The sequence below is a fragment of the Aythya marila genome, assembly GCF_965140915.1.
Source record: "Aythya marila genome assembly, chromosome: Z".
NCBI lineage: Eukaryota > Metazoa > Chordata > Aves > Anseriformes > Anatidae > Aythya > Aythya marila.
The window spans coordinates 2,295,192-2,313,603 of NC_139080.1; the positions used below are offsets into that span (position 1 = coordinate 2,295,192).

The 18,412-nt window shown below is 40.0% G+C and overlaps 1 protein-coding gene across 3 annotated transcripts in view; it reads left to right on the forward strand.

Moving 5' to 3' along the window:
• The window catches only part of DYM (dymeclin), a 157,076-nt gene that overhangs the window by 105,640 nt on the left and 33,024 nt on the right, over positions 1 to 18,412 (forward strand). For all 3 annotated transcript variants that reach the window (XM_082782842.1, XM_082782841.1, XM_082782843.1), the window contains one exon: positions 10,732 to 10,914. In XM_082782842.1, coding sequence (XP_082638968.1) covers positions 10,732 to 10,914 — 183 coding nt within the window. The remainder of the gene's footprint in view (positions 1 to 10,731; positions 10,915 to 18,412) is intronic.

An 18,412-nucleotide genomic window follows, 5' to 3' on the forward strand; every position in this document is an offset into this window, starting at 1 on the left:
TGCAGAATTTCTAAATTCAGCTTCTGTATAGTTGACAGCTTAAGTGAGGGGTTGATATTTATTCAGTTTTTATACTTTCTCAATTAAAATTACTTACACATCAAAGATAGGTTTATAGCAGTGAGTGATTTTTTTGAATGACAGAAGTTTTTTCATTAGAAACATGCTCTTAGATGTGTATGTGTTTTGCAATGAATGCCATAGTTGTTACTGCCAAATGTAACAACAAGGGTGAAAGAAAATAGTTGATAATATAGCCAGAGATGATGTATAAGAGACTGCAAGGAAATAGCTGATCATTTACATTCCTGTAACAGTGGTGTTCTGTACAGAGGAAAGTTTGGGAGGTGTGAAGGAAAAGTGTGAAGAAAACTGTTTGGATTAGGTTGCACATTGATCTATCTGCTGTCTTTTTTTGCAAGATGTAATATTTTTCCATGTTATTCTTCTTTGTGGTAGAAATAAGGGCTTCTATACTTAGCTGAATATCACATAAGGTAAGAATGCAAAAAATGTTAAGAGTGTTCCTTTTTGGAGGATCACTTGCCTCAGAGACGTTTGTCTGAAGTCATCTTTAAGAAGCAAGCTTTTAGGTCTAGAGATTTCATTAAGTAGCACTCACATATTAAATGCCAAAATGTGGAACTTTATGTGAGTATTATATAAGACTTGCCATGCAATTTAAAAAATGAATTAGGAAGTGTCGGGGTTTCAGTTCACGTAGCAGTAATTATTGCATAACACCTCCTAACAGTTTTGCTGGTGACATTTTATAGCTAAGCTGTATTTGGAGTGCTGGAATCAGAAACTTTATTAACTTGAGTAACATTTTTAAAGTCCATGAACTCTACTCAAGATAGACAGGTTCTGTTAATTAAAACCTGTATCATAATGATCTACCTGCCTTTGTATGGTGGAGGTAGGGTTTCACGTGGAACTCGTCCTTTCCTGTTCTACCAGTCAAACTGAACAAAATCTTCACATACCTCTAGGGAATACTGCTAAATTCAAGGAGAAACAGAATTTGTAAGGAGTATGTTTCCTTTCAATAGCGAGAAAACTTCATTATTATTTCAAGCATGATTGAGAACAATACAGATTCACAGTTTTAATGTTAATTTTTTTAGCAAGAACATTGTCATTAACATCTTTCCAGAAAACAGTTGCCTTCCATGTTTGGTGGGACATAGTAAAAAGACTGGGTTTAGTTCTACTAAATGCTGTTTGTGTTTTGTTGTCACAGTTGCACGTGGTTTGGGATGACTGTGTTCTTGCATGGGCAGTGTCCGGGGCCCTGTCGGAGCCCCTGGACTGTCAGCCTTTTTGGGTGCTGCAGTGGATCCCCTCGTGCTGGAGCTTCACTGTGCTAGTGAAACCTTGAGTAAATGCCTTTCTTAGTCTTTTACTTTTTACATTGGAAATTACTGGGGAAGGAGACTTGTGCGTGTGGAATTGAGCACTTGAATTAAATGGGAGGTTCCCAAAAATTGAGTTTGGAATACAAAGCTGGGATACTGGGCTGAGATGAAATGCCAAAGCTGGGGGGACTGCCCATTGTCCCATCCTCTGGAATAAAACACCTGCAGCTGTGATCCTGAATCCCAGTCTAACAAAAATGCCAAAGCCTGACTCTCTCCCACACTTGTGTGCCTCATCATCCCTTTGGGTCTAAATGGCTGCTTGTTCTTTCCTTTTAAAGTGGAGAGGCCCCCAGTTACAGACCGGCTTAGTAGTCATAGCATTCCCCTAGGAAGTGAGAGACCTGTGGATCACATCTCCCTAATAACCAGACTGTGGGTTTGGCACGTGGTGTCACCAGCTGTCCCTCCTCATGAAGCTTTGCCGTGCTGCCAAAAGAGATGCTCTCAGTAAAGGCAGGGAATGTACTTCACTGTTCGTTCAGTGAAGCAGTTAGCTGGCAAACAGTTTCAGCAGAGTAATTTCCCATGCCACTAGTAGTTTTGCACAATGACATGCAGTACAAGAATTAAAACAAATGGACTTTCCAATTGTAAAATCCTCAGTGAGCAGGGAGCACATGCACAGTGCGGTCAGCATGTGAAGCATCACCAAGAACCACTGAAACACTAAGGGATTTTAGGCCAGTGTCTAGCAGAAATTTCTGATTGATATGGGAACCTAATTTCATAGGAGGATAGGGATAAATCGAAATACTTCATCATAACGTGGTTTTAGACTGGAATTTGAAAGATAGCAAGTCCCTGGATGGAAGAAGAGGTGAAGGTGATGAGTCATGGCATAGCTATATGCTGCCCAGGTAATAAGCACAGTACCATGAAGTTGCATGGGAAGTACCAACAAAATAATTGCATCTTTGCTCAGATTTATGCATGTTTTCAGAAACACATTTATATGTTCTTGGTTCACGGGTGTTGAAGTCATACTGTGTAGCAAACAAATTTTCAAAGCATTGATGTGGCTGGACTTTTTTACCTTGGCAGGTGTCCTTCTCCCTGTTTTCCCTTGGAGCAGGCTGCTCGCTGGCTGTTGTAGCTGGCACGGGATGCACCACCACAGCTTTTCTTCCAGCCCAACCTTGTTGCAGGCTGTCCTGGTGTTTTGCATTGATATGGGGTGAAAGCATGTATTTGGGAAACACTGCATTACCAGGTTACACAGGGGCTGGCTTGAAAAAATGGTGAGAGTGCTGCAAATCTGCTCTTCTGTCAATTATTCAGGAAAGCCATGATAGTGAGTGTCAGGATGGTAAGCTTATTTAGTGCAGTGTCTGGCAACAAACTTTGCTCGCAGTGTGACAGCCCTACTTCCAGTTTTAAGCAGTATCAGAGTTGACTGGGTTAGTTTTTGAGGTTCTATTCCATATAAGCCCTGCAACTTTTTCACTTAATATCTACTCTCCCAGAAGTTAATACTATGGCCAAAAGTTATCTGGGTTTCACATACAACAGGCAGGGTGTTGTGCTGTATATCTGCCGGTAAAATAGATAGACAAAGATAAGATTTCTGTCACTTAACGGTTGGCTTTGAATTCGTTTGTACAATGAATGTAAAACCAGCTTTCTTATGCACTTCCTTCTCTCCACGCTTCCACTCCTTTGGCAAAGCAAGTTTATTTTGTTGAAGGTTTTATTTTCTGCTGAAAATGCAGGAAATTCAGACAGCTCTCTTGGAAGCTCCCCAAAGCTAATACAAACAAGATACATATGCTTCTCTTAAAGTAACTAAAAATAAAGTAAATTACTTGAAACTATTTAGCTGTAGAAATTCCCCTGTAAAGAGGAAAGGGAAGTTTATATCATTATAATTGTGGATGCTGTTAAATTATGTTATCAAGGTGAAATTCCCTGTAGTGCCAACTTGTCTGTTCCACACAAAAGAGTATATCACACTGGAGTTCATAATAGCTGCATTACAAGCAGGTGTGGAAGAGCTAACTACTGAATATCCAGAAACATCAATGCTTGAAGTACTCCTTAGCATCTATAAGGCTAGCTGGAAATAATCTGATGAAAAATGAACTGAAGCTGTCCATTTATCTGGATTTTTCTGTGGACACAACTGATGGATCAGGAACAGCTTACCGAATTTTTCCTTCTTGATTGTCCCTGGTGAGAAAAAAAAAAAAAAAAAAAAAAAAAAAAAAGGCAAAATGTTTGTCTGAGGTTAATTTGGTTAATTTGGTGTTCTTTGTCTTTTGACAGGTGTTCCGTATACAGTCTGTCTATACTTGTTTTTCCATTGTAGACAAAATTGGCTTTAAAGTCATATTCACATCACGAAGTTAGTATCTGATTACAATTACAAGCTTTTATGTTTTCTAATTAATTTATTTTTTTTTTGAGGGGGGGCAATTTCTTTGAAAATACTCCGTGTTAAGAATTAACATTGAGGTATCACAGTAAGAGGCTCAGAAGTGAAGAAAGGCCATTCTTTATAAGGTTGCCTGAGCAACCTTCATTCTCACCTTTTCACTCCATATTCTCTCACCGATATGGTAGCATTCAACCCCACAACTCAGGGTGGGTGGTCCCCACCGACTAAATGCAGCAACACGAATGTGACACAGCCATGCCTGGTAAGCAGAGCATCGTCCTGTAGCTTGCTGTGCATTCCTCTGACTTCCTCCCCATTGCTGGGCTGAGGGACAGGGATCGGGCTCACACAGAGGCAAAGGGAGCAGACGACCTTGAGGGGGCAGTCAGAGCTAGCTGGGAGCGTTTAAAGTCAGAGTGAGTTCCACTGCTTCAGATTCTGGAGTTGCTGGGAAGGAGACTATTGAAGCATCATGACTGTCATTACCAAGCTAAAGCTCCTTTAAGTAGCTTCTTTGCAGCTTCTGCATACTGTGTGCGCTGATCGCTCAGCCAGCGAGGGGCCTGCAGCGTCGGCAGTTGTGAACTAAAGTCATTGAGCTTCATCATAAAGAAACTTGCACTTTTGAGAATTCAGATGTCAAGGCGTCCTATTACTGGCAGAAAGATACTTCTTGCTAAAAGCCATTAGTTGTCATAACCAGTAAGTTCAGGATTGTGTTTGTACAGGCTTTTTGTCAGCCTGTGTCTCTATCATCTATTTCTTTGATATTGTAGGTGACATTTCCACTTTATTTCATCAGGTTTCCTTGGATTAAGACTTCAATATGATGTGCCTTCCTTTTTTTCCTTTGCGTGTGTGGTTTTTTTTTACCCTATTTACATTGTGCAGGTCTAGCATATTGCATTACCCATCTCTGCTAGAGTGCTGTTTTCTTAGGCAGATAAGTTTCTTCCTCCTCAGATTGTGTTAACTGTATAACTGCCTTTTTGATAGCATTGTTGTTGTGCCATTTCGACAGGCAGAAACCTATAGCAGTTATTTATCTGGAAGTATCAGTTGGCTGGAGAATTGCTGCGATGCGATGTGAGGGCATTGTCAGTGAGAAGTGGGACTTTTTAGTAGACAGTGGTGTCCTGCATCCATATACGTATTGTTGTGTAGTGCGTAGCACCATATATATGGGTCTTGCTGCAAAATAAATGATGCTGTTAGATCTCTGATTTAAAAAATAAAATAAGTTGCAAAGAAGACTTAGTTTTACAGTTATTTTTTGCATTGGATTGCCTGTTACTATATATACAAGGGAAAAGGAAAAAAAAAAGTTGCATTTAAGTGAATCCTAGCTTGTAATAAATAAATATCTAATCACACTGTAATACATGTGGACAAGAGGTGAGGTTAAAGTTTGTGTGCTAGTGCTTTTTCGCCTAAAGCAAGTTGTAATTATTTTGTTCTCAATCCTGAAAGCAAGACTGAAATATTTCCTTGAATTCAGCTGAACTGTTGCTCCAGTGAGCTGGCAGTTGCCTGCTGAACCATTAATCCCACTCAGGTGTGAGTGGCTGTGCCCTGAAGCTGTCAGGGGGTGTCCAGCAGGCTGCGAGCCCCCCGTCCCTGCTGGTGACAGGGCCAGCAGCACGCAGTGACCTGCCGTACCGCGACTGCTTCCTCGCTGGATTGCAACAGAGCTTCGCCGTCTTTCTGGGTAAATGGTCAAAAATGTGGAATGTCATTGAGAAATGTATTAACATCCAGCTTGCATCCCTGCTATGAAATACACAGGGTACCACCCAGCACCAGGGCGGCACTGGGCATACAGCCTGCTCCCGGGGAGAAGGAGACCCAGGCTCAGGCAAGGGGCTGAGGAGCAGCTCAGGGCTGTAGCAGGAGCAGTAGTGCTTGGATCAGTTCTGCTGTGATGGCACGTCTGGTGTGGCAGCTGAAGGCTGGCTGTAGGGAAAATCTCTCTGCTGAATTCACTGGCTGCAATTGTGGAGAAAATGGCTTCCCCAGGTTACCAGAAATCTTAAAAAGTGTTCCTTTCTCTGAAACTTAATACAAAGCTTACTTCATCCTGAAAGACAGCCTCACGTCCACCCTTGCATATATAGGTCCCTTCCTAATGTCACAAGTGACTGAAATTCTGATTCTCAAATGACTGTTATTTTCCATATAAAGTAGCATAGAAGGAAAGAAAACAAAGCTTAATAGTTTTGCCTTTTTTTTTTTCTTTCTGTTTTTTTTTTTTTTTTTTTTTTCTGTTTTTTTTTTTTTTTTTTTTAGACTATAGTATAATAGCTGGAAGTTACATAGTGTAAGTTATGAGGAATGATTAAGGAAAGCTAGCCAGGATGATACGTGGAGAGGCGTATTTTATTCAGCTAAGAATTATTAATATTTAGAGACTGGAAATTTGCATTTATTCATAACAGAACTTTTAAACATTTCTCCATTATTATAAATGTTGAAGTGAAATCAATGACAAATTAATTGAAAAGGATAAGCGCTGGGAATGTTCACATGTGAAAACTGAAAGATAGGTACCATAACCATCTCTGGAGGTCCCTTCAACCCCTACAATTCTGTGATTCTGTGATAACCAAAGCAGGTTTTTGGTGACACCAAGCTCTTACATCCTTGATAGAGTGATTTAGGTGCTTTATCTTCTTGGGGGTGAACATGTCTGTAAGGAACATAGCTAGAAGCATCTGCATGGGGGTTCGTATTTGTGCTGCTTTACATCTATATCGTGTTACACAAGCTGTGTCGTTTTGAACTGTTTTTGCACTGCAGTATCTTTTAGCAGTAAGTAAGCATTAAATTCTGTGGAAGTCTTACCCAGCAATGGTATTTCAGGATGGTCAGAAAGTTTAACATTCAGCTCCAGTTGCCTTGGCTTTGCACATCGGATTTGTGTTTCTTTTTAGTATTTATCAAACTCAAGTTCTTTTTCTGCAGATAATGTTCTCATTTCTGCACTGGTCATGTTTTCCTCATCCTGTCAGCTTGTTTCCATTTTCTTTTCTCTGGCATTATCACTTGTTTGTTCCTTTTTCTTTTAACAGGAGAGGTGCAGATTACCCAGAGCTGTACCTGGCTCTTTTGTATTTGTTGTTGCCTGGTTTGTTCCTTGTGCAACCAGAACATGACCAGGCTTCTGGCCTCTTGCCTAGCTGTTTCTGCTGGAAAATTGAAATCTTTGCAAAAAGTTACCACATTTAATTCCTATCCTGAGGAGGAAACATGAGAAAGTTACCCAGGATTACCAACAGCAATGTTAGTGCTGTGCCTGTATTCCCTTCCCCTTTTTTGACTAGGTTTCGATCTCAAAGAGTTGCTACCAAGCCTTTACCTTTCACATTTCTTTTAATGATTAATATAATTATTTCTATGGGCATAAAAATGCAGGGAAGGCTAGTACTCGTGGTTATCGATAGAGGCATTATCCCAAGAACTATTTTGTAAAGGAATGCTGTAATTATTTTAAATGTGAATGGCATTTTGAATTTGTCAATTACAAGCAATAGGAAAATGCCATTACTTTTAACTACTCTCTCACTTAAATGTGCTGTTTAATAGATCGAATCTTGTCTACCTGTCCCCCCAAATCAATGTGTGTCTTTTCATATAGCAGCCAGTCCAGTCCAAGGCAGTACTCTCACAAGGTTGCTGTGGATGATGCCTTGCAATGCAGATACATGTTCTGCACTTCAGCTGGGTTCAGCTGGTCTGGAAGTTAATCTGCAACATGATAAACTTTTTCTCTTCAACTGCGAAATGTTTTTATAACCTTATTTATATCTTTCTTGACGCCACATCTAGATGCAGAGGTGCTGTGGCTTGGTGCTGTTGATACAGAGCAACAAAAGCACGCGACATTTTATCAGCTCTTACAGCATTTCTCCATTGTCTAATCCAAACACTGTCCTTGGCTTTCTGCTTGTTTTTTCCTGTTTTGAAAACTTCTAAGCCTTTACAAATGCTTTAATCGCTAATTATAGGAGTGTACAATGCTCCAGATAACATATAAGTGATACTAGGATTCAGTCCCATGTCTCTGTTTCTTATGGAGTTCATTCTTCTTATACATGATTGCTTTTGGTGTAGTGAGTTACAGGCAGAAATTTTCACTGTAGCTGCATTTGGGTCCCAGATTTTTCACCTAGAACACAGTAGCTCAAAAACAGACTTTTGGTTCTGACCATCAGCTTTTAAAAACTTTAAATACTATTAATAAGCAATAACCTATGGTAACTTCTAATTATTTGAAGCTCACCAATAGCAGTCTGCCTTTTCGTGATATAACATGTTTGTAGATGATAATACCATTAACAGCAATTTCTGCTTAAACTACCTGTATTCTCCTGTCTGAAGGTGAACGCATTTTATGTAAAAGCATTTAGTTTTTGAAAAGCAGTTGAGTGGATTGTTCTTTTTCTGGTAGCTGAAGAGATTTCACTTGATTCCGAGTCCTAATATTTCTGGGAGGCTTTAGATAGAAGAGGTGCTCTTAGCAACTCCAATTCCTCATGTAAGGTATGCTTAGACCAGATGGACAGCTGTTCAACAGTTTCTTACAACTTTTTGAGTTGCCTGACAGGTACCAAAATAAAGTCTTAAAGAAATGGAAGCATTCTTTTAAGTTTATTGTCTGGTTTCAAATGCTTTTGGAGTGCCTCTACCATAGTGGCAGAACACCTTGCTCTTTTAACGTACGCATGCTGATGCCAACATGGTGATTTTGGGAAGTACCTCTACTCCCATTTGTCGGCAAGGAATGCAGGCACAAAGGGATGCGGGATTTATGCATGATCACAGAGGAAGTCTGCACAAGTTATGTCCTCTCTGGCTTAGGGTAGCATTTCAGCCACTAGATCCTGCTACAATTAATCTAATGCTCAGAGCTTTTTAAAATGCCACCATAATATAGCATATTCTGAAATAAGTCCAAGTTGATTGGCAAGTATCACTCAACTGATGAGTTAACCAGGTCTAGATTTTTTTTTTTCAGATTCCAGCTGGAGCAATTATTTCAGTTTTTGTCCAGTATTCTTAATTATATGCATTTCAGAGCATCTAAATGGGATACTATTTCTAAGCATTCTAACTAGAAAACCAGAGAGGAACCACCTGCGTTTTGAATGTAAGGATTGTTTCTGTCAAAGAAGAATATGATCCCATTGACAGATTAAGTAGTTGCAGTGATCAGGTTTGTAAGGGTTTTTGCTAATATTGTTAGCTACGGTGGTTGAGGTAAAGTCATTAAAAGAGAGGAGATCCTCGTGTTCAGAACAGAACCTGTGACCTCCACAGTCAGCCAGACATCGTTGTTAAAGAATAAAATTCATTTGGAGCACACACCAAATATTGTTTCTTCAAGAGAGCAAAAAAAAAAAAAATAAAGTCATCACAAATTTCCTTTGTATATGCAGAAGACAAGCTGTGGGGTAACTGGATTGCAGTGCTGCTTTGTTTCAGCAGCAGTATGAGAACAGGCTTCCCCTTCTCTGCAGTTCTCAGTGCAGTGGAAGAGCTGGAGGAGCGGGTTCAGGGAATGATGCAGCCTTCTGCCCTATCTATGTTTGCAGGAAGAAACTGTCATTACATATCTTTGCTTTGAATTGTAAGTAGCCAGAGCAAAGTGGTAGCAAAGATTTTTACTCTTTATATGAGTCTAACCAGGATAGTGACAAGTTCCTGTAGTCTCTTCTGCCTTGGTAAGAGCAGTGGCATTTATCTGACAAGTGATGATTCCTGCAACGCTACCCTATAATAGAAAATAACTCAGCTGGGTACAGATTGAATGACAGTCCAACAAAATGCTGTTGCAAGTACAGCCTCATTATGAAGTATTTAAGTGCCTTATGATAACTCAGAAAATGACTACTTTGCAGGTAATCAGCAAAAGCAAGTGCCAGTGGTTTCAGTGTTCGTACCCAGCAGAAAAACTCAAGCCGGTTTGGCATGATTCACATTCTTGCCAGACCTGTAAAGTCTGACCTTTGATGTGGTGGGGAGACCTAGTGATAGGAACAAAGTAGATTTGCCTTTTTCCCCTGTCCCAGGGGAGGGCAGCTTTCCAGCCTGAACAACCTCATCAGGCATATCCTGATGTGCAGCCCGAGGAGAGAAACCCAGCAGGCTGCCTGTGGTTAGACAGTGCCAACACACATGCCAGCTCGTACCTGGTGGCAGGCTGTTCAGCTTGGAGAGTTTGAGTTCAGTAATCATCCAGAATGATGTGTCAGAGCCATCGACAAGATGAAAAGCTCTACAAGTTTATCTTGAGTGTTATGGCTTAGTGCACTACAAAAGGAGATTTCTTTTTTCGTTTATTATGAGTGTTCTTCGATGCTGAATTAAAAAAAGAAAGGCCAGGGACAAAGTCTGGAGAACAGAACAGAGGCAAACATTCAAGGTACTATGTGTTTTGATGCAGTCAATTTTCCTCCCTTGTCATTGCTGCTTCCCTTTTTATTTTTCTGATTTTTCTTACTGCTTCCACCTCTCTTCTTCTCCCTGTTCCCTATCCCCTACCTCCCCTTGTCAAGGGACCAAAAGTAAAATGTGTGAAACTAAATTGATGTTGAACTGCTTTTACCTAGCAAAGGAAGGATTGAAAAGACTGATGTTCTTTTAACCCTTAATAAATTTGGCTGCAATATTTGCTCTTTGCGATGAGATGATGGTTCCTGTTGAGAAAATCAAGCTGTAAGGCTGAATACTAGAGTGCAATGCATTCAGTTAAGATTTTGGTTATTACCGGAGAAAACAGATCTCTTTCCAGATACTCAGGCATGCCAGATTAGTTCACCATTGAGACATTAACCAACTAATAGCTCCATTAGTAATAATTGCCTATGCACTGTCTTTATTACCTAATATATTTTACAATGGAAAAGGGCACACTAACTTTTTATTCCTTTCTTAAAGGCACAAGACCTGAATGTGATCGAGGAAGTGATCCGAATGATGTTAGAGATTATCAACTCCTGCCTGACCAATTCCCTTCATCACAACCCAAACTTGGTGTATGCACTGCTTTACAAGAGGGATCTGTTTGAGCAATTTCGAACTCACCCTTCCTTCCAGGACATAATGCAAAATATAGATCTGGTAAGTGATCTATTATTTAAAGGATGCTTACACTTTGTTATTTGATCTCTTTATCCTTTTTGAGAGGTGGAAAATATTCATCTCTATCAGTTTCTTTTAAAATGTGTTCAGATGTTGACTTCCCCTCCCCTGTTCTCTGGGCCTCCAATGTGACTTATTTTGGGCAACATCTTTTATTCAGCAGAGCTAGAGGGATTTGGAGATGCCTCTGGTAAGGAATTCCCAACCTGTGACACATCTTTCACTTCCTTTAAGGAAGAACAGTGTCAACTTCTCTTAACTGCCCCTTGTTATAAGCCTGTCTTTCAGAGGAAAAAAAGCTGGATTTCATTATCAAGAAATCATCTTTGTTTCTGTTACTCCTATCACAATTCTAATTAACGATTATGGGGGACTTTGTTAAATAGCTATGAGCAGGCACTCAATTGCCTCATTGCCTGGCCTGTATCTGAACATATGTTGCTTTCACCTACAAAGTGTCTCTCCACACCACTCAGCAATCCTGTTGGGTAAGTAAATGCTTTAGAAGAAAACAAAAGGAAATAACTTGGACCAGAATTTGTTACCAGTGTGGCTCTCCATGGACTGCATATTGGCATCTGACTTTGGATAACAGTTAGCTGTTAGCTGATTTCTGCTACATTTCATAGTGGCATTAATGCTAATATTGAGGACCTGAGTAATGATTCCTGCTAGAAAATAACAGATGTAAAGTGCAAGAAGCCCCTGTATGTCCTCCAGGCAGTATTTACAGAGCTGAGCAATGCTTGAAGTCATGCTGTGACCTCTGGATGCAAAATGCTGGAAGTGGAGGCCGAACAGGGTGCTAAATTTCTTGCTGCAGTGAATAGGGCATTTATTCAGTATGAGTAAAAATCTGCAGAGGTTATTTTTTGATTTGCTTTTACTTTAAAATACTACAGAAGATTGACAGATTTTTGGTGATCCATAAAGGAAAGTAATTTTTACTCTTGACAAAAATGTAGAAGTGAAACCCTGTTCTGTACCTAAGCCTTCCTCTTCTGTTCTCACTTCATATTTTCTGGTCATGCAAGAGTTCGGAGAGCAGAGGTTTCAGAGCTCAAAACTCTCCAAACTTTTGGCAGCTGCAGAGTACAGACAGCATGATACTGCCTGGATGATCAGGACAAGTTGTCTCCAGGTTGTTTAAAGCAGAACTGGGTACAGTCAAGATAACTGTTCTTCATTCCTGAATGAGATAGGGGCCTTCTCTGTCTGCATGTCCAGAACCAGGAAAACCAGTGGTTGGCAGGTCCTTGTGCCTTATAGCTCCTCGCCTTCCACAGAAAGCAGCATGTCCTTTCCCTTTTAACAGTTAAATGTAGGTTTTCCTCGACGATTTAAACAGTTCCTCCCCAAAAGTATTTAATATTGGGTTACAGCATAATGCCAGTTATATTCTGAAACTATTTAAAGCTTTCCAGGGGAGCATGTTGAATTTTTAAATAGCTCCTTTGTTAGAGAAGCGAGGATGTCAAAAAAAGATTTTTTTAAAAATGTACCTGTCACCAGCTGGCAAGTGGTGAGAGCTGTCAGGCTTGCAGATGTGAATAAAATATTAGATTCAGCTGACTCCTCTTCCAGCCTGCCACATCCTCCAGTTCATACATGGTATCAGCAGTGCTACCATCCTGTATAGAACAAGCCTTTGTCTTGTGTGCTAAAGCCAAAAATTTTGTACTGGTCTTTCTACCACTTGAAAGACCTGCAAAGCACATTAGCGTTGCTGTACACGTGGGCAGTATTTGAGAAGAACCAAAATGAGATGCTGGCTCCCAAACTTTGTTCCAGCATTTCTCTGCAGTGATGGAGGTGAGAGCTCTGTTGTCATGGCCACACAGGATGGTGAGATCACATGAAATCGAAGTGTTCTCCTGGCTCAAGAAATTCCTAAAAGATGTTGTTGGAAGCTAGGAGGCTGTGTTCATGGGAGGATATGGGAGGATCTCCCTCTTCTTGACCTGCTCATATTCTTTTTTTTTTTTTTTTTTTTTAACATCCATCCCAGCCAACTCTTAGAGACAACATGGTGAGCTAGCCAGGTTTCTTGTGTGGCCTGGGATGCTTATTCAGAGAGTGAATCCACCAGCTTCCTATACACCAAGGAATTCCTACTGGGTTTGATGCTGCCGTGCTCAATGTATAGCAGTGAAGTTGCCACCCTGTATGTGTGGCCCAAAGCGTGTAGATGGTAGGTGTAAATGCCAAGAGCTGCAGCTTTTAGTCACGGGATGTGGAGAGAAAAGTTACCTTTCCCAACCCCTAGAGCCTGTCTGCAGGGTCTGTGCTGCGTACTGGTTCCATCCATGGGTTCTTTTACACAGGGAAGTACACCTGGATTATGTCCACCCACCCTACTGTGGAAGCGTAATTTCCATCACCAGATGCCACTAGGTGCCTATGTGAGCGGGTGTATGTTCTGCTCTGTGTCACTGTGATGTCCCCCAGTGCTTCAGCAAAATCCTTCTTACATAGATAGGGTGTAAGATTTTATTGTCCTAAACTGTACTACGGATTTGTATTTGGAACAGAAATACTACTAGATGGCATGGTAGTGCTCTCTGTTGAAGAAAGCTGGCCAAAATACTGCATATGAACAATCTGTAATGATTTTTGGGCAGTAAAACAGTTGCTAGGTTGCCATGTCATGAATATATAAAATAAGAAAGATATATATTTACTTCAGTAATTACTGTTTTTAAACCAAAATAGGAAGCACAGGAGAGGTAAAAATGCTAAAAAAATAATAATAATAATAATAACAATGAGTTGGAAAATGTACTAAGAAAATAGTAACTTGTAGTTTACTGTTCAGATGGAAAGAGGCATCTGCTGCAGTCCTGTGTGGGTATGCAAAGGGGTTATAGCCCAGAAGCCCAGAGGTGTCCTCTCAGCCTGCTCATGCTAGTGATGTGCTGGCTGGATTACTCTGGGTTTAGGCACCATGGAAGAAGTTCTAGGGAGAAACAAGAGCAATGAGAGCTGTAGAAAGCAGGACTTCTAAGGACAAGTAGAACAGGTGCTGATTAGCCCAAAAGATGACTAGACCTGATATTTTTCAAATAAAACACAGCTGTGAAGAGAAAGTGAATAACCTGTTCTGTGTACCTGTGGCATGTAGGGCAAGTGATTCGTGTAAATTGTGGCAGAGGAGATTCACAGGTAGGCTTAAGGAAAGACTTTGTGATGTTTGTAATAATGAAGCACTGTGGTAGATTTCCAGGGACTTAACACTGGAGAGCTCCAGATCGACCAGCATTTGACTGGTGACACTGGGGCAGGAGACAGAGCAGAAGTGTCTGTAGGCACATGTGCATCCGAGTACGGCTTTGCAGCTCAACCAGCTGCTCGGAGCAGGGTGGCAATTGCCCAGATTAACTCAGTGCAGACTTTGGCACGGTAGCCCAGGACTTTGCCTCAGGGTTTGGACTATTCAGTTTACTCTGCAAAGGTAATCCCGGAGATAACAAGTAACCTCTGTGAGCTTCACAGCTGAGGCAAAAACAGATGAATGTTTAAGGGGTCATCAGCGTATAGAACATTATTTTATTGAAAACTGTATTATACTATCTACCTCTGGGTTTTTATAGATAAGCTAAAAATCACCATTGCCAGCTGATTGGGAACATATGGGAACAGTTAATGCTGTACAGAAGAAACTGAAATCAAAATACCTTCTGTTTCCCATTAATTTACTTTTCATTTTAGAAAGTCATCTTAATGGGATATTGTGCATCTTGTTTAGCTAAATGGGATATTCTTCCTCTGGATGGTGAACAAAGAGGAATGCCATGGTTCCTGTTCTGGCCTACTGCAGAAATGTTTCAGCTGTGAGCTCTCTCTGTGCCTCTGTTTTCAAGGTGGTCTATAATTTGGTCAGCAGGCTCACATGTGCCAGGAATTTGGTGAAGACTCTTCACTAGTAATTTCTAAAGATGAGTTTGGTTCATGACCATCATAAGATCTCGTTGGCTTTTATTACTTTCATTCTTCCTAAGTCTTCTGTGAGCTACTGATAGATATCGTGCGGTTGAACAGGCTTATCTAGGAGCTGCTAGAATTTTGTTTGCAAAATAGCCTGATAGAAATCAGGAGGTCGGGAGCAATGGCTTAGTGATGCAAAGGATCAGATTGATGCAATTTCCTACTAGGAATTTAATTCTCCAAAGACATTTCCCTGCTAGATTTTAAAATTAGTTGAGCTGGCTTGGCTCTGGCATAGCAACTTCTATTTCAAGACCTGCAGGACTTGCTGTGAGCATGAGAACTAATTTTTCATGGTTTTCCTTAAAAAGCCTGCAGAAAAACCTTGATCCTGCTAATTGTTAGAGGCTGGCTAATAGCTTTCAGTGTTTTTTTTTTTTTTTCCTTCTCCCCACTCCTACCCATTCTCTTTGCCAGGAGCGAGGAATTGGAAGCAGAGCACCTTGAAAAGGTCACATCTTTGAATGTACTCCTAGTTTCAAGGTGAAGCTGAAAACCTTTTCAGTACTTCAAGTACCTTCAGTACTTCAAGTCTGCTGATAAACCTTTTGCGTTTCTCCTGCTATTGAACTACCTGGAGCAGTTGCTTCCCTTCTTAAACAGGGTGGCTCTAGGGAGGGTTGTTTTGCTTTTTTCCCTCCAGGACAGAGGATGACTGTCGGCTACTGAACGTAGCTGTGATTTATGTTTTCCTTAGTAAGCTACTTAGATGAAGTGCTAATCCTGTGCTACCTTGTAACAAGAGGTTTGTTTTCCCCTTTTCTTCTCCTTTTGGTGCCATAGCGTGTTACTCTATCAGCGGTGAACAAGGCTGGAAATGTTAAATAGCAAATGTCAAAATGTGTCTTTCTCTTCCCATCACTTCACACAGAAAATGAAAAAAGGAAACGAAAAAGGAATCCAAACTTTTTAATTTGCTGTTAAGTTGTTTTTCTCTTTTGCAGAGCTAACCTTGAAAATTGTGAGCAGAGGAGGCAACAGTGAATTGCACTGTTATTTTTAGCTGCAGGAGAAAGTGAAGAGTTGTAGTGTTGGCTAGGCAGCACTACTGCATGTGAATGGATTTGGGGCCTCACAGCACTTCAGTTTACACTGAAAGAATCCAAGTGGAGAAAACATCTTGTCCTTGATAGCTGTGCTACCTGGTCTGTGCTATAGAAAATAAAAATACATATTTCTTCACCTCAGACTGTCAGTCATATTGAAAACAATAGATGGACAAAGTAATAGACTCTGTGGTTATTTCCTCATAACTTAAAAAGAAATCTCCAAAACCTAAAATGTCGCTTTTAAATCTAAATCATTTTAACTTTTTTTGTAGCACTTTTAATCTCTGGAAATACGTTGTAAATTTCTTGTTTAGAAAACAAAAGGACTAAAGATGAGTCTCAGGAAAAAATGACCTCTTAAATAGAAATGTTTATGAAAAACAATTTTGGAAATCACTATAGAAAATGGTTTTTGTTTAGAGGTCTTGAGTATATTATGCCACCAGAACTTGTGCTGCAGTCTATACTGCTCAAGAAATCCCTGAGCTGATGGCAACCAAGCCATGCAGCTGCATGCACATTGCACAACCAGAATTAGGTGCTCTGGAGAGGGCAAAGCACTGCACCCTCCAGATACACAGTTTTATCTGGACATTGATAATATATTCCTGATGAGGGGTTGTTTAATCCAGGATTAAACATGCCTTTTAATCTCTGTTAATATGGAAGCCAGATAGGAGAGAGCTTTTTAAAATGGGCTGTGTTCCTTGCATGGAGAGGGCCTTTCAGCACACGTCATGACTTGGATCTAGATAATTCACAGGGTCTAGTTAAGCTTTGCATTGCAGGGTTTGCAGTTATTTTCAACTTTCATAGACCAGTTACCCAAGTGATCAGTGAGAGAATAACTTTCAGAATATCAAAAATAGGTACAATATAAAAAAAAAAGTCCATCTGTCTAGTTTTCATCTGTTGGGATCTGCTTTTTTCTATTCTTTAGAATAATGTGCTCAGCATTAGCTTTTAAAGCATGTGCTAAAACTTGAAACTCATTTAATACTATCCAGACATTTCGCTTTTTCTAGTTTGTTTTCTTTTAAGTGGACACAGAATTGAAATCTGTTCATTTTCAAGATTATTTTAAATGCAGCTCTGTTACTTATGTGGGGAAAATAATTAAAGCTCCTTCAAAGGAAAAGGCTACTTTTCCTTGACATTATGTTAAGCTTTCATTTTCATCTTTTGTATTTGGGCAGATAAGTAGGTAAAGTGTTTGACCTTCAGGTACAGAGATGGGAGCTCGGGAAGTAGGGAGGTCATGCTGGATGCTTTTTGATTTTATTGCTAATATAATGTTAATAAGCAAATGCCTCTTCTTGTATGTCCTCTATATAATTCGTCTCATTTTTGTTGTTGTTGTTGTTGTTGTTTGTTTTTTTTTTTCTTGTAACCAGTATCTCATAGGAGTACTCTACTATCACGGTTACAAAAATAATTACTCCAGTTCCATTTTGTCTGAAGTAGAAAGACAAATAACACTTAGAGATACGTATTATTATTTAAGTGGATATTTTTAATTTTAGTCTTCAACTACATACCAAAAATAGCAATTCAAAATTCCTTGAAATGCTGACATGCCCTGTAAATATTGGAAGCCTATCTCATTTTTGTTCTTTGTGGAATATAACTCAACCAAGATTAGTACCTTTATCACACAAATATAAAAAACTTTTAAAAACATGTTCAGATTGGAGCGCTTGTCTTTCCAAAATAGGAAATGCCAAGATTCACATAGTATCTGCAAGCTTCACTTGTTTATGTGTATGCTTTATGATAAAATTCTATCCTTTTGGTTAAAAGCCCAATATTAAGTTTTGCTTTTGTTGTGGTTTAGAAGAACTTGAGCTAGCAAGGAACACTAGTGAGATGTATTCTCTGCATGAGCCTGCCCTGGGCGAGGATAGGTTTCACCCATGATTACTGACAACAGACAAGTGTTGAAATGAAGGAAGGTGTTTTTTCTTTCGAAGTTTGTGGGCAACTTTCTTGTTTCTATAGAAGCTGTGTATCCTCTACCAGCAATTTGTCCCAGTCTCTATGCCAAAACCATGTCAGCCTCCCTCTGAGGTCCTCCTGCTCTTTGTGCAAGCTGTTTCTTGCCATTTTCCTGTGTAATTTCTGGTTCCTCCCTCCAGTGCCTTCACTTATAAACTCAGCACATCTTCCTGTTCCTTTATATTTTTTTTCCCAAGGATTGGAGATCCCAGCGCTGCAGTCAGTCCTTATCTGTTAGAATGTAAAACCTACCTGCTGCTTCTGCCAGAGGCAGTGAAATTCTCCCCTCTTATTCAAGTACGGAGATAATCGTAACAGCCATACAGAAGGTTAAACCTAAATTTTCCCTTGACTGGTTTTCATGCTTCTGTTGAGTTAAATAAAACAGAATCAGAACAAAAAAAACCACATTTTTATAGATATATATACACTAACCCAAAAAGCAGCTT